The following is a 14,503-nucleotide window of genomic DNA, read 5'->3' as shown; positions in this document are numbered from 1 at the left end:
AGTTTTCACTTTACCTTTGCATAATAACTATCTATTGACAGTACCCCTTAACAAGAAGCATGAGATTAACTATGTAGCTGGCCAGGAGTATCTATTCTGTTTAATCTATTTTTCTGAAGGGGCCATCTGCTCTTATTTCTTCATTTTATAGCTTAGCTTGAAATTGCATTCACTATTCTGTTAGGATTTCAATTAGGTACATGTAAAATTTCTCCCGTGTCAGGATGGCTGTCTTGAGGATGAAATACTGTAAGGGGAAACGGTATTATTACAGAAAGTTGAATGACTATAATTGATACAGCTCAAACAGCTAATTAGTCATCAATAAAATGAAAGAAAAATAATGCTAACATTTGTTTTATTACAGCACAGTTTGACATCCATTACTAACAGTATGCACAGCCATGTTTAAGGTACCAAACCTGAATAAAGGAACTACGTTTGCTTTCTGCATTCCCTCCACTCAGCTTTTCCGACTACTGCAGAAGAACTTCCAATCTCAGCTTTGATAACAGCAATGAAACCTTTCCAAATGAGGAGCCAAAAAATACCTCATACAGATTCTGACAAGACATATCTACGTGACTAGCATCATTTGCACAGATTTAGAAATAATGAATAGTTACTGCTAAAACATTTACTGAAATACAAGCTACAGGGTGGACCTCTAGCCTGTTAATACTCCAGCACAATAATATAAAATTAAGCAAAATATTCTGAAAGAGCTGTAAAAAACTGAGCCTACAGTTTTACCTTACACTTTATCCAAGTGGGAAAGAAATTCTTTGATTCAATTATTTCCTATCCATTTTACTGCTTTCCCCAGAAAAATGACCAAAAGGAAGCTATTCAGCAAGTTGAGTACCTTAGCTATTGCCTAGGGTAACTAAATAAATACTCAGCATCAGCCTCATGCAAGGCATCATAGCAAGCAGCCTCCTAGCCCAGGCAGTCATTGGAAGCTTTGGTCATTGCTTTGAACACATGAACAGGAATAAGGGATTGGTGCCTTCAGGACCTACAACCTACTCAGAGGCAGAAAATACATTATGTTAGCACAATGCTCAGCACACCACTGAAGTCTAAAGAAACGATGATCTACCAGTTAAGAAAGCAAATCACATCCATTTTCCACTTTCAGGGCTTTAATCTAAAGAATGATTTGCTTAAGAATTCTTTATAGAGCTGATCTCACAGACAGTTACTTACCATTCACGTAAGTAATAAAATACACACCAGCATTTTTAACTAACCTTATATTGAACTATTACTTTGGGTTTTAAACAAGGCCTATTATTTCAGGTCTACAAACTGTACAAGCGCATCTATAAATAAATAATTTATAAATACCATGATGGTAATTTCCCTGTACTCTCCATTTCATCAGCTGATAATAAAGGAATATTCTAAGAGCTTAAAGTTTGAAAGTCTGGGAAAGTTTATCTTAAAATTTTATTCAACACTTATCAAATTGGACTGACAGCAGTCTTAAGCATAGATGAAATTTCACCACAGGTGAAAGCTACTTCAGGTCATAGGGTTTGGGGTGGAAGTAACATTCTAGTTCATTTAGTTGCACACCCCCTGTCATGGGCAGGGACACCTTCCCCTAGACCAGGTTTCTCAGAGCCCCATCCAACCTGACCTGGAACACTCCAAGGGAGGGGCTTCCACAGCTTCTCTGGGCAACCTGTGCTAGTGCCTCAGCACAAAAAGAATTTCTTCCTAATATATAATCCAACTTTCTCCTCTTTTAGTTTAAAACCATCCCTGTGTATGGTATGGTGCCACCCTCAATATATAAATGAGGGGCAGAAGGAAGAGGTGGACATTCGGAGTGGGAGGAATAAGGAAGGGGGAGGATGTTCGAAGTGGAGGCGTTTGTCTCCTCGAGCCACAGTCAGGTGTGATGGAATCCTGCCCTCCTGGAGATGGCTGAACATCTGCCTGCTGATGCGAAGTGGTGAATGGATTCCTTATTTTCATCTGCTTGTGTGAGCAGCTTGTACCTTGCTTATCAAAGTATCCTATCTTAACGCGGAGTTGTGCAGCTTTTACTCTTCCGACTCCTTCCCCCATTCCCTCGCGGCGGAGGGAGCGAGCGGCTGCGGGGGCCGAGCTGCGGGCTGGGGTTACAGCAGGACAGGGACACACCTGCGCCTTGAGACGGGGACAGAACACATCTGGCTGCGACTGCTGCTGTGACAGGCAAACACACCCATGGCACCCAGCCCCGACTCCGCTCTCCCGAGGGGCTGACACCCACTCCCATCCCCCGATCCCAGCTCTCCCAGGGATGACACCCACTCCCCGGAGCCCTAGTCCTGTCTCTCCCGGGGGGCTGACAGTCACTCCCACTCCCCCCGATTCCGCTCTCCCGGGGGGCTGACAGTCACTCCCACTCCCCCCGATTCCGCTCTCCCGAGGGGCTGACACCCTCTCCCGGGAGCCCCGATCCCGCCTCTCCCGGGGGATCACAGCCGATCCCGGGAGCCCCGATCCCGCCTCTCCCGGGGGATCACAGCCGATCCCCTCCAGCCCCGAGCCCGCCTCTCCCGGGGGATCACAGCCGATCCCGGGAGCCCCGATCCCGCCTCTCCCGGGGGATCACACCCGATCCCGCCTCTCCCGGGGGATCACACCCGATCCTGGGAGCCCCAATCCCGCCTCTCCCGGGGGATCACAGCCGATCCCGGGAGCCCCGATCCCGCCTCTCCCGGGGGATCACACCCCCGATCCCGGGAGCCCCGATCCCGCCTCTCCCGGGGGATCACAGCCGATCCCCTCCAGCCCCGAGCCCGCCTCTCCCGGGGGATCACAGCCGATCCCGGGAGCCCCGATCCCGCCTCTCCCGGGGGATCACAGCCGATCCCGGGAGCCCCCCAAGGCCGGGCCGCTGTCGCCCCCTGCTGGCAGCGCTCGGAGCGCGAGGCACCGCTCCCGAGAAGCTCTAAAGCCCTCCCGGAACAGCTCCCCAGAAATGAAACACACAATGCCTCCTCCAATAACCAGTGCCCTAATCGTAATAGAGTTGCCTGGCAAAGAAGCATTCAAAAGCCTTTCTGCATAAGCTACATCGTCAGGAGTTCTGCATTGCTACATTTAAGATGCTGTATTAGAATCTTGTAGAAAAACACACTGTGGAAGGCTTCTGTTCTTTCCAAAGAACATATTGCCCATATTAATAGTTCATAGTCGCCCAAGATCCTCAAACTCACAGGTGATAAAAGTCTGGAAGAAGTCTTCAGAGGTCATTAATTCTCTGTCATGGTTTAGCCCCAGCTAGCAGCCGAGCCCCACAGAGATGCTCCCTTCCTCCCAGGATGATGGGTGAGAAAACCACAAGGTTTTATTAAAATTAATAAACTTTCTGGGTCAAGATAAAGACAGTTTATTTAACAGTAGGTAAAGCAAAATCCATGCACATAAGGAAAGCAAAACAACTCATCCACCACTTGCCATGTGTTCAGCCATTCCCAGGAAAGCAGAGCTCCATCACACATAGCTGGGAAAACAAACACCATTGCCCCAAACTTCCTCTCTGTTCCTTCTTCCCCTCAGCTTTATATGCTGGGCGTGATGCCATATGGTCTGGAACAGCTCTTGCATCAGTTGGGGTCAGCTGTCCCAGCTGTGTCTTAGCAGTCTTTAAGATCTGGTACTAAGGTGCTGCATTTCACCTCGCAGACTATCCAGCCTAGGCTATTACTGCCTTAACTCCACACAGGGAGCAAGAGTTATCTAGGGCCAAAGGTATCACTGTGGTCCATCTGCTGGGAAGCAGAGCATCTCCTCCAGTTACACCAGGCTTAAATGGAGAAACTGAATCAATCATTAAAAATAACTCTTTTGCTTTGAGAAAGATCTCCACCTACCACAAAGATTTTGGGGAACCCTTTTAAGACAGGCAGAAAACTGATTTGTGACCAAGTTTTGTCCAAATTAGGGCTTCTTGAGCCTAAAATAAGCTGGAAGTGGTCATGAAGCAGTTGGATACTTAGTAAAGTGAAAAAAATGCTTTCTGAACTTTCATGACTCTACAAATGGATCAAGAACGTCATACCCAAACTGTGTTTCTGTATCTGAGAAAAATCTGCTTTCCTTCAAGCTCAGGAGGGGAGATGGGGTACAGTTAAACACAAAAATTCAAACAACCAAACAGACATGATGAACCATAGTGCCTTTCACTTCCACAGGAGTGAAATTTCTCATTTAGCATTAGTCTGGAGGGGGTAGAAAAGGAAAGGGTGATTTTTTTACTTCACTGCTTTACCCCATGGAGCATTATCACTGAAGTCAGCATAGAGGGCACCACAGCATTTCTGCTTAATAGCAGCAGAAAGGCAACAAAAATCTCCTTAACCTCAAATACTGTGGATGTGATTGCAGGGAGCAGAAACTGGGCTTCTGACCAAGGGACACACATCAGGATTGGTACTTGACCACCTCTAGTTAATTAGGACATGGATCAAAATGAACCAGTAACAAAAACCTTTGTCCACTACCAGCAAACAGAAAAGGACACATTAAAGGAAGAATGACCACATTAAAGCATCCTTCCATTTCTATATCTGAAAATCATCATTTTTATCCCAAAGCAGTAGGAAAAATTGGCTGAAAACATCTAAAACCTTTTGCTTTCAAACACATCTGCTTCCCAGAGTACTGTTACTGAATGGCCTAAGGCAGTAAAAGACTACAGACACATTTACTCTCCAAGCATTCAACAAATGCAGCAGCAGTGAGAGGAGAAGCAATTTCAATTTATAGAATCGCAGAATGTCCTGAGTTGCAAGGGACCCACAAGGACTGAAGTCCAACTCCTGGCCCTGCACAAGACCAGCTCAAGAATCCCACCACGTGGCTGAAGCATTATTCAAATGTTTCTTGTGCTGTGCCAGGCTTGGTGCTGTGACCACCTCCCTGGGGAGCCTGTTCCAGTGCCTGTTCCACCCTCTGGGGGAAGAACCTTTTCTCAGTATCCAACCTAAACCTCCCCTGACCCAGCTTCAGGCCCTTCCCTCAGGTCCTGTCACCAGAGAGAAGAGATCAGTGCCAGCTCCTCCTCTTCCTCTCATGAGGATGTTGCAGACTGCAATGAAGCCTCCCCTCAGCCTCTTCTTCTCCAGGCTGAATAAACCACGATTCAGCCACATCTCATACGGCTTCTTCTCCAGAGCCATCATTTTCACAGTCCTCTGAACACCCTCTAGTAGTTTTATATCTTTCCTGTATTTTGATTTATATTGTGGTGTCTGAAATTGCACACAGTACTTAAGACATTTTCCTAAGTTCTTTGTCTTGTCCACATAGAGGCATCTTCCTCAGACTACTCCTTTTGAACAATCCTGATGGATTATTGAAGTTGAATAAAATCAGTAAATCCTCAAAGGATTTGCAACTTCAGGTTTTCACTCTCACTATATTTATAACAAGATCAGCAGAGCAGCAGTTGTTGCAACAAATTTTCTGTTGGATCAAGTACAATGGGCTTACTGAAATGATTTCTAATCTTTTACATTTCCAATTACTTTGTCAACAAATTCTTCCTAGAAAATAAAGATCTATAAAAAAAAACCACCTATACAAGCCAAAAAAGTGAAAGATTTACCATCTACAAGAATTAAACTGACATTGTTTTGCTGCCTTGCAACTTTGTTGAAGTTGAGTTGCTACCTGCAGCCAAAAGTCTGATAAACACATCAAAATAAGAAATGAAAGGCATCCAGCAAATAGCAACTAGAGACGGAGAATAGAAAGGAAATCCATTTAACTGCCTAGTTTCTTAATAAGTTTACCTTGACAATAAAGTAAAATGCTGAAAAACAACAACACAAGAACCACAAGTGATAAATATGATAAAGGTGAGTAAGCAAAGGAAAATTTTAAGATGGGATAAACACACAAAGAATAAAACATGCACTGTTCAGCTGCTGAGGTACAAAAATACATCAGTCAGTCTAACAATGCTCCTTCATGCTACCTCTCCAGTTACTGCTCTTTAATTTTCTCCTTGGCATAAACAACCAACATTCAGCTGCTGTACAGCCCAAGACATTGACAGTTCAAAGAGCTTAACAATTTAGCAGAGATCAAATGTCCATAAATGCAAGTCATTTTGAACCGAAGATGTCAAGACATGCAAAATCTACTGGTCCTTAGATCTGATTTAAGAATTAATCATCCATTGCTCAAGTATTGTGCATTTTTCATTTGTTCTTCTTGGCCAGACATTTCACCAACAGTTTAAAAGGCCTCGTCATACCTTCATTCACTCCTGAAGGCAGTCAGGCTCTCAAAGCCCAAGTCACACACCAATCAGACTAGGAAGAGGCCTACAGACCTTCTCAAGCTTGCAAAACGTTGTATTTTTTCCATGATTTCCTCAAAGATTAAGACATATGGACTTCTGGAACTAGAATGTCACAAGAAAATTAAATTCCTGAGTCCATATGCCCTTATGGCCTTAGCTTAAGGCCATAAAGATATTAATTTTCTAGCTAGTGCTACACTTGGCTAGAAATATACGGCTCTAAAATAATTCCCAGAACTACCACCACCCCTAGCAAACAGCTCTCATGGTATGGGTGAGACTTGCCTTCCCATGATTCGCTGTAGACGACCCCACTTTATCAAGATATTCCACATGCCCAGTATAGAAGCCTTGTCCTTTGGTATCTTCTATTTGAAAAACAGTATTAGTAATGTAAACATTAAGCTTGCAAGATTCTTGCAGAGCTCAGCTAAGAACAGTCAGTTAATTCACCATAAAATATTAGGTGTGTCAGTTACCAGTTAATCTATTTAAACATGCTTTTTACTGAACCCTGCTAAATACTAATTAAAAAGTCATGCAGTACCACACTGAATACTTTACAGATGCTTCTCAACTCTGAACTTTGACATCCAATTCTTTCAAACAGAAGTGTGTCCTAAATTCTTTTGTTTCTTAATTATACTTGAAGTCAGAGGGCAGAAAGGTCCCATAAATTTTAAGTACATGCAAGAAAAGTCAAACAAGCCACAGGCCAGAAGAACAGTGCTGTGACCTTCTTTCTGATTTCCCCAGTAAATAAGTACTCAGAAGGTTACAGTTTTAATTTGCATGGCTGGTGTCAAAAAAGATTGAAAGTGACAAACCATGTCAGCCTGCATTTGGAACCTTTAAATTCAATCTCTCTCATTGACTGCCAAAGTGAGTGTGCAAGTGAATTAGGAGTCAGCTTCACACTAACTGTGATCACAGTGAGTGGCTCTAGGCTCAGTCAGGCTTCAGAACAGACAAGCCCAGGGGTGAAGAATGTATGATTATCTTCAGCTGCATTTTGCAGAAGCCCTGTTACCATGAGTGGAATATCTGATAAACCACTTCCCCAGCCTTTTAAGCGAGCAAGATTGAAATCTAACTTTTAGGAAGCCTTCTGACTTCCATTCTGTTCCAATACAGTTTCACTGAAGTAAAGGCAAAGAGCAACCATAAAAATGTAAACTTCTGAAGTCTTACGGAATACAGATAGCTGAGACGAGAGACCCTGAAACATCCCTTCTGCCCTCCAAGAGTTATTACTTTTTATGCTGCTTTAAGAAAACAGAAATAGAATCCAAGTCGGCCTTCCCTAGCTTGATCGTGCAACCATTACATCATATCCATTCCCATTACTGTCACTTAAATTTCTCATCACACTTGGCCTGGATAATATCCAATTCCACCAAAACATTTTGCTTAGACTGTTGTCTTCTAGTAATGAGACTAAAATCAGAAGAGTTTATTTCTGGTTAACCTCTAAGAATGACAACTGAAAGCTGCCTGAAAAAAATTTGAGGAGCACAAAATTTACTATATTTAATATGATGCTCAGAGTAATTTTAAAACACTATCAGCTTTCCACATCCATATATCACTTTCAAAACACCTATGACCTTCATGAAGTGCTTAGAAATTCTCGAAGAATAGGACACTTGAAACAAGTATTGTTTCTGTGATTGATACTATAATGACAACAAGGAGAGTTTGAGGTTACACTGATGGAGTACATTTAACACCACTAGAGACTACGAATAAGCAGCACCATGTGTCTGTGCCATGCCACACAACTTGTCCACATGGGAAAGTGGATGGCTCAGTGGCAAACTGATTACTTACATTACAACATATGTATGTCACTACATAATCACACTTATTTTTGATAAACTGAAGAAAACCATAACATCCCTTGTGCATTTAAATGGATTTATTGAAGATTGTCCTGGTTTTGGCTGGGATAGAGTTCATTTTCTTCCTAGTGCCTGGTAGAGTGCAGTGCTTCAGATTCTGTACGAGTTGACAACACAGTGATGTTTTGGTTGTTGCTAAGTAGTGCTTACTCTAAATCAAGGACTTTGCAGTGTCTCATGCTCTCCCAGGGAGCAGGTGCACAAGAAGCCCAGAGGGAGCATGGCCAGGGGAGGTGATCTGAGCTGGACAAAGGAATATTGCACTCCACAGGACGCATGCCCAGTACATAAACTGGGGGAGTTGACTCAGAGCCACTGATTGCTGCCCAGGGACAGCTTGGGCATCAGTCAACAGATAGGGAATAACTGTATTACACACCACTTGTTTCTCTTGGGTTTTATTCCTCTTTTTCATTTCCAGTACAATTATTATATTTTACTTTATTTCAGTCATTAAACCCACAAGTCGTACTTCTTTTCAATTCTCCCCAGATTCCACCAGGGGAAAGGGAACAAGTGGCTGCACAGTACCTACCATCCAAGCTGAGCTTAAACCACAACAAAAATTACTAATATACATGGAACCTTAATTGATTGTTAAGCTTCTACTTAACCATTTTTACAAAGCCATCTCTGCTGAAAAAAAAATAAATATTAGACCACTCATATCCTCCACAAAGCAGAAAGCATGTACACTCCCTCACACTCCATTCTCCCTGATATTTAGGGAGGTACAGCTCTGATTGCTGAACTCCCAAGAAAAATTTGACACAAACAGCAAGCCCCTGCTGATCACCACTAGATATGTGGCTCAGGGAAGCTATTCAACACACAGTTAGCACATACAGCCATCTATTGATAGGAAGGCTTGGTATTCCTGTACATCATCTCACTGGCAAGGCTTCCTTTAAAATGTCAATTTCAGGTATTACCTCAAATCTCAAAGCAGCTAAAATGAGCTTGTAAGGAAGAATTCCAGAGTCCAGCTTGCACAAAAGAATTGTCCTGCAGCAATGATAGTAGCCCTAACTTTCATTATCTACACAAATCAAACAACTGCCAAGCATCCATTTTCATGTCTCCCCTGCTAGAATTGTGTCTGGTATCACCATGTTTTATTTACAGCTAGCTTCTTCCATCTGCAGTTTCACATACTTCATTCAACATTCACAAACTGCTCATCTTGAATCACTACTATAAATAAATGTGAAAGAAGGTAAAGTAATTTATCTCTCACGGATCCTTCAGTATTTTTAGAGCATCACTGATGAACCAAGTTATGACAACACTACACTTGCACATTTACCAACATTTACATACAACCACAACTGCAAAGTCAGTCTTCAAAATAAGGCTTCATTTCAGAACTACCATCACTCCCACAGACAAATAATTTTCAGATTTTGCATAAAGATGAGCACATGAGAGTTGAAAATAGGAAAAATACGAATGCACTAAGCTCTTGCTTCATCACAGAATCTCGTCTTTACCAAGGTCCTCCATTTACAGAACTTAGTATAAGATAATAACTGGACAAAATGTTCCAGTTCCCACTGTCTGGTACCAGCTGCAAATTAATCTTACTAGCATGGTCATCTTATTACATATGCAAATAAGTCTACTTCCAATCTGTAACATGTTTAATGGTTTACAGGCAAAAAAAAAAAAATCCCCTTTTTAGGATGGCTTCATATTCAAGTATACAAATACATCTTCTTAATTAGAACAAGAGAAAGTCTAGTCTCCTGGAAAAGATTCCCACTCTTCTAGAATTTAAGCAGTAGCCAAATGTTTCAATGACTTTTTAAAACAAAATTCAAGCAATAGGTATTGTATTTGTGTTCCAAGGATATAGGGCATCAAATCCTTGGACAGAGTTCTCAACAAAAAAAATCAGGACTTACTATGCAGGAACATTAAAGGATAATGATATTTGATTTTAGTGCTTTAAAATAAGGCTTTAAGGCAAAGAAATCTGTTATATCTTAATTCAGAACGACGGTTCAACAATACTGACCATGAAAATATTCTTACAGCATCTCAGTTATTTCTACATTGTTCTTTTTTAACTGAAATGCTACTCCAGAACTTGAAGCAGGTCAAGCTCCACTTTTTTAATTTAAAATTATGCAATTTCTGTGTACACAAATTATAATGTGTAATTATAAGCATAATACGCAAATCCATCCACTTCAATTTGAAAACTATAATTACTAGATTTCAGAAGTCTAGACACAGGATTTTCCCTAGAAACCAAATTTCAACATGACTGGAAATTTCTTAGCAATTTGGCTCCTCTGTCTAAGCAGTAAACACAACTGAATTACTTCAGCACCTCGGAAAGGATTCTACCTCATCCATAGAACCCTTACAAACTAGTCTTGAGTTTTTAAAGAAAGCCAGCTGATGTACAGTACATTTCAGTTTAAGTAAATACAGACAAATTTTAACACCACTAAGACACCAAAATGCTATTACATAATTAAGCTGGTTATTTAAAGCACTTAAAACCTCTGCTAAGACATTCTCACAGAGACCCAAAAGAAGCCAAACTTGGAAACATGTTTCATTTTAAACTTAAAAGATAAACAAATCCAGTTAAAAAAATTAGACAAGCTATTTCATTTGCCTCCACATGAATTAATATAGAAAATACTCAGTGGACCTGGCACACAAAATCCAAGCCAGAACCATTATATATACATTTTCCCTTATAATTGTCATTCAAGTGCAGAGAATTATTACAATTGAAAAAAACCAAAACAGTTCCTGATAAAGTTAGTGTCATGGCAGGAAGGGTTTGTAAATCAACCCCTCCTGAAGTTGTATTTCTCACCTGTATCATATAGTCACTTCATTATATCTGGCTTTTTGGTGTTTCTACAACTAAACTATCTACTCTACATTGCTATTATACAAATTTACATTTCAAATTACAGTTAACCAGTTGTTTAGTCACCTTCAATCTTTCTCTTCCCCACCTCTAACATGTGAAACACTTCAGATATAATCCAAAACTTCACAAAAAATCAACGAAAACTAAACAAAACATCAAGATGCCCAATAGATTACAGAGGCTGGATGCACATACACCTACATTTTTTCATTGACAATATAATTTTGTTTTTTGGAGCTGAATGTACACATACAGATACCATGATGAAAGGCAAAAGTTTCAGTGGTCCAATTTATCATGTCAATGAGGACCTCCAAAGATTTAGTTCCTTTAACACTGTTTACGAAAGAGTAAATCACATGCTTCTGTAACTCCCTGGAAAAATTTACACTTGCAAAAATATTCTTCACTACCTAGAGAGGAATTTCAATACTTTGTAGCCATCAAGTTTAATTTTTACAAGTTTTTTCATTTACAGCAAACACAGCACATAACTGCGTTTTTTAACATAATTCTCCTTTTCCCACAGTCAACAGGAACATTTTTACAGATTCAAAGTTCTGAAAAACGTGCAAAACAACAACCACCCATGGACATGGACCTTCAATTCACTTAGTAAATGCATTCCACAGTTGAAACTGACAGCTACCCCTAACTCCAGAGTATTTCAGACAACAGCAAGTCTCCTTCTGATTTTGAGACAGGCATTTCCATCTATTACACACCAAAGCCTACAATGCTCTAGAAGAACTCACATTAACTTAAACCTGTTCCTGTTAAAGGATGTAAAGAACACCAAGCACAGCTTTGTAATCATTGCAGTTGAAACCAGAATCATTTTGGCTGTCACTGCTTGGTGTATTAGAGGATCAGTTCATAGCTTATTTCACTTGAGCATCCTAAGCACCAGATCAAGCATTTATCTCTCCAGTGCTGTACTTGAAAGTAACCTGCCAATTATACAGTATCTCCAAATGTACATTAATTCATACTTTAATTCATATAGAATGACTTTTCTAGTCAGTATTGCATCACCGAAACAAAAAGATAGTACTTTAAACCACATCTGACATGAGAGATGCAGAAGAGGTGGGAATAATTTATTATCTGGAGTTACGCAACTGCAAAATAAAATACGCTTTGTGTTTTTTAAAAGGTTTACTAAAATACATTCTTGGTTCCTTAATATCTTAGCCGCAGAGCCCGAAGTTTCTAGGAAAGGCCATCGGTAGTAGGCTCGTTCTTAAGAAGGCTCTCACACATGTAAACAATCGGCTGTTCATTGTCCAGAAACGAGTTAAATAGGAAAACCTTCTGGGGTTGTAACTGACGTGCAGACAGAGCAGAGCACAGCAGACCCAGCCGTCTTGCACAGCCCCTCAACTCGGAATAATCTATAACCCGAGCAGTGAGGGATGGCAGAGAAAACACCGCTGGGAGAGGGGCAATGCGGGAAGGCGTCCAGCGTGCGCGGCTGCCGGCAGGGGAAGGTGCCGGGAGCCGGCAAACACCGACAGCCTGACACGACAAACCCCACCAAGCGGTACAAGACAAGGGTGAAGCCCTCGCCGAGAACCTCACCAGGCGCCTGAACACAACAAACTCCTCCAAGCGGTGTAATAAGGAAGGGTGAACCCCCGCCTGAGCATCCGCGGCGGCCGCCGCTCACTCCGGCCCGTCCCCACCGCGGGACAAGGCGCCCCGCTCCGCCCCGCCGTGCCCCGCCGCCCCTCACCTTGGTTGACCAGCCGCAAGGCGTGGGTGAAGGACGGGTCCAGCGAGTCCTTCTCCGCCATCAGCTCGGGCAGGTACTTCTCGTCCATGGCAGCGGCCCGGAGCGGCAGCGGAGCCGGGGCGCCGGCGGGAAAGGAGAGGGTCCGAGTCCCAGGCAGCGGTAAATCCTCGGAGGCAGCGCTTCCCCCTGGCCGCCTCCCGCCCGGGGCTGCGGGGACGCATCCAGGAGGAAGCGCCGCAAGCCCCCGGCCAGGAGAGGGGAAGAAAAGGGGCGAGGACTGGGGGGACGCCCCCCCTCAGCGGGCAAGGGCCGCGGACAAACCACTCTGCGGAAGCGCACAAGGAGGTAAGATAGGGAAGAGACGTGCCCCGGGATCCGCTGACCGAGGCAAGACGGGGGCCGCGCACACAATAAAAGGGGTGTTCGGCGGCGGCAGGCGCTGCGCACAGACCGCAGCACACACAGCGCGACCGGGGACGCTGCGCGGACTGAGCGGGGAAAACGCACCGCACCACATTTATAAACCGCCTCAGACCACGCCCCTCGGCGCCCTTAGCCCCGCCCAGGGGCCGTGCCCCGCCCCGGCTCCGTCCAATGGGCGGGGATAGCAGAACCCCCCTAGTGTCGCCCCCTTCCTCAAGTGAGGGCTCCTATTGGATGACGTGACCTGTCAGTCAGAGGCCAGCCGAAGCTTCTCATTGGTCGCTGCTGCTGGCCCCGCCTCCCCGCGGTCGGTGAGGGGCCGGTGCTGAGGGAGCACTCCCAGAGCGGCTCCGCTCCGGGAGCCGAGCGGGTTCGGGGCTGTGACCGGGCCAGCGCGAATTGTAGAGCCCCTCAGACCCCACAGCGACCCCTCCGACACACAAGTCCCCTTTGGAACCCTCCCTGGGGCCGTAGGATCTGTGAGAGGGGTCGTGGATCCAGGACGGCGTCCTTTCCGTCCCTGTCAGATTTTACGGAGAAAGGCAAGATCTTACGTTGAGAGGAGTGCAAAGGCGATTTTATTTTCTTTTTCCCTCACCCAAACAGCGGTATCCTCTATCCAGCGTTCCGTGCTTGTGCCTCTAGTAATTCAAGCCACGTTATAAATACCAGCCAGAAAACCGTATTTCGGATGAGATGTCCAGATGTGCGGCTGTTAAGTGGGTTTGGGACTCACCCTGTTCTAAAAGAGTGAAGAGAAGCAAAGTTTAAAAGACCTTGCTCAAGCCTGTTCTTTCTGTTTTTTCAGAGAACGCATTTGTTATACAAGGTCATGATTCACTCTGTTCTTTAGCTTTGAGACTTTACATCGCTTCCTTATTAGTCCTTAGGTGTCTCATCAATGAATCTTGGGTGACAAAAGCCCGGAGGAAGCCAGCCCAGCTCTTCTCTGTCACAGAGCACAAGGGCAAAGCAGAGGAAAATTACTAAATCACTGAAGCCAAACCCATAAAGTAGCATTTTAAATCAATGCTTACTGGAAAAGCCAATAAGGAACTTTGATGATCTAGACTTAAAAGACCACTGAAAATATTTTTATATCTGTGAATTGAATAATCATATGTTTACTTCTGTATTTCATTAAAAAAAAAAAAAAATCTGCGATGCATCTTAGTCATATCCTTGCAATACAGGGAGGAAAAATGCTCTGAAAAGGTAAACCAGCATGAGAAATG

The 14,503-nt window shown here is 43.5% G+C and overlaps 1 protein-coding gene across 2 annotated transcripts in view; it reads right to left on the bottom strand.

Moving 5' to 3' along the window:
• The window catches only part of KHDRBS3 (KH RNA binding domain containing, signal transduction associated 3), a 90,288-nt gene extending 76,959 nt beyond the window's left edge, over nt 1-13,329 (bottom strand). For both annotated transcript variants that reach the window (XR_009277006.1, XM_058833414.1), the window contains exon 1: nt 12,846-13,329. Coding sequence is in view for 1 of the 2 variants with exons in the window: in XM_058833414.1 (XP_058689397.1) it covers nt 12,846-12,933 (88 nt within the window). In the remaining variant the exon portion in view is untranslated. The remainder of the gene's footprint in view (nt 1-12,845) is intronic.
• Between the last annotated feature and the right edge of the window lie 1,174 nt (nt 13,330-14,503).

Source organism: Poecile atricapillus, chromosome 2, assembly GCF_030490865.1.
Source record: "Poecile atricapillus isolate bPoeAtr1 chromosome 2, bPoeAtr1.hap1, whole genome shotgun sequence".
In the NCBI taxonomy this organism is placed as follows: domain Eukaryota; kingdom Metazoa; phylum Chordata; class Aves; order Passeriformes; family Paridae; genus Poecile; species Poecile atricapillus.
The sequence above is the reverse complement of the archived record's forward strand: the minus strand, read 5'-3'. Positions and strand labels throughout refer to the sequence as shown.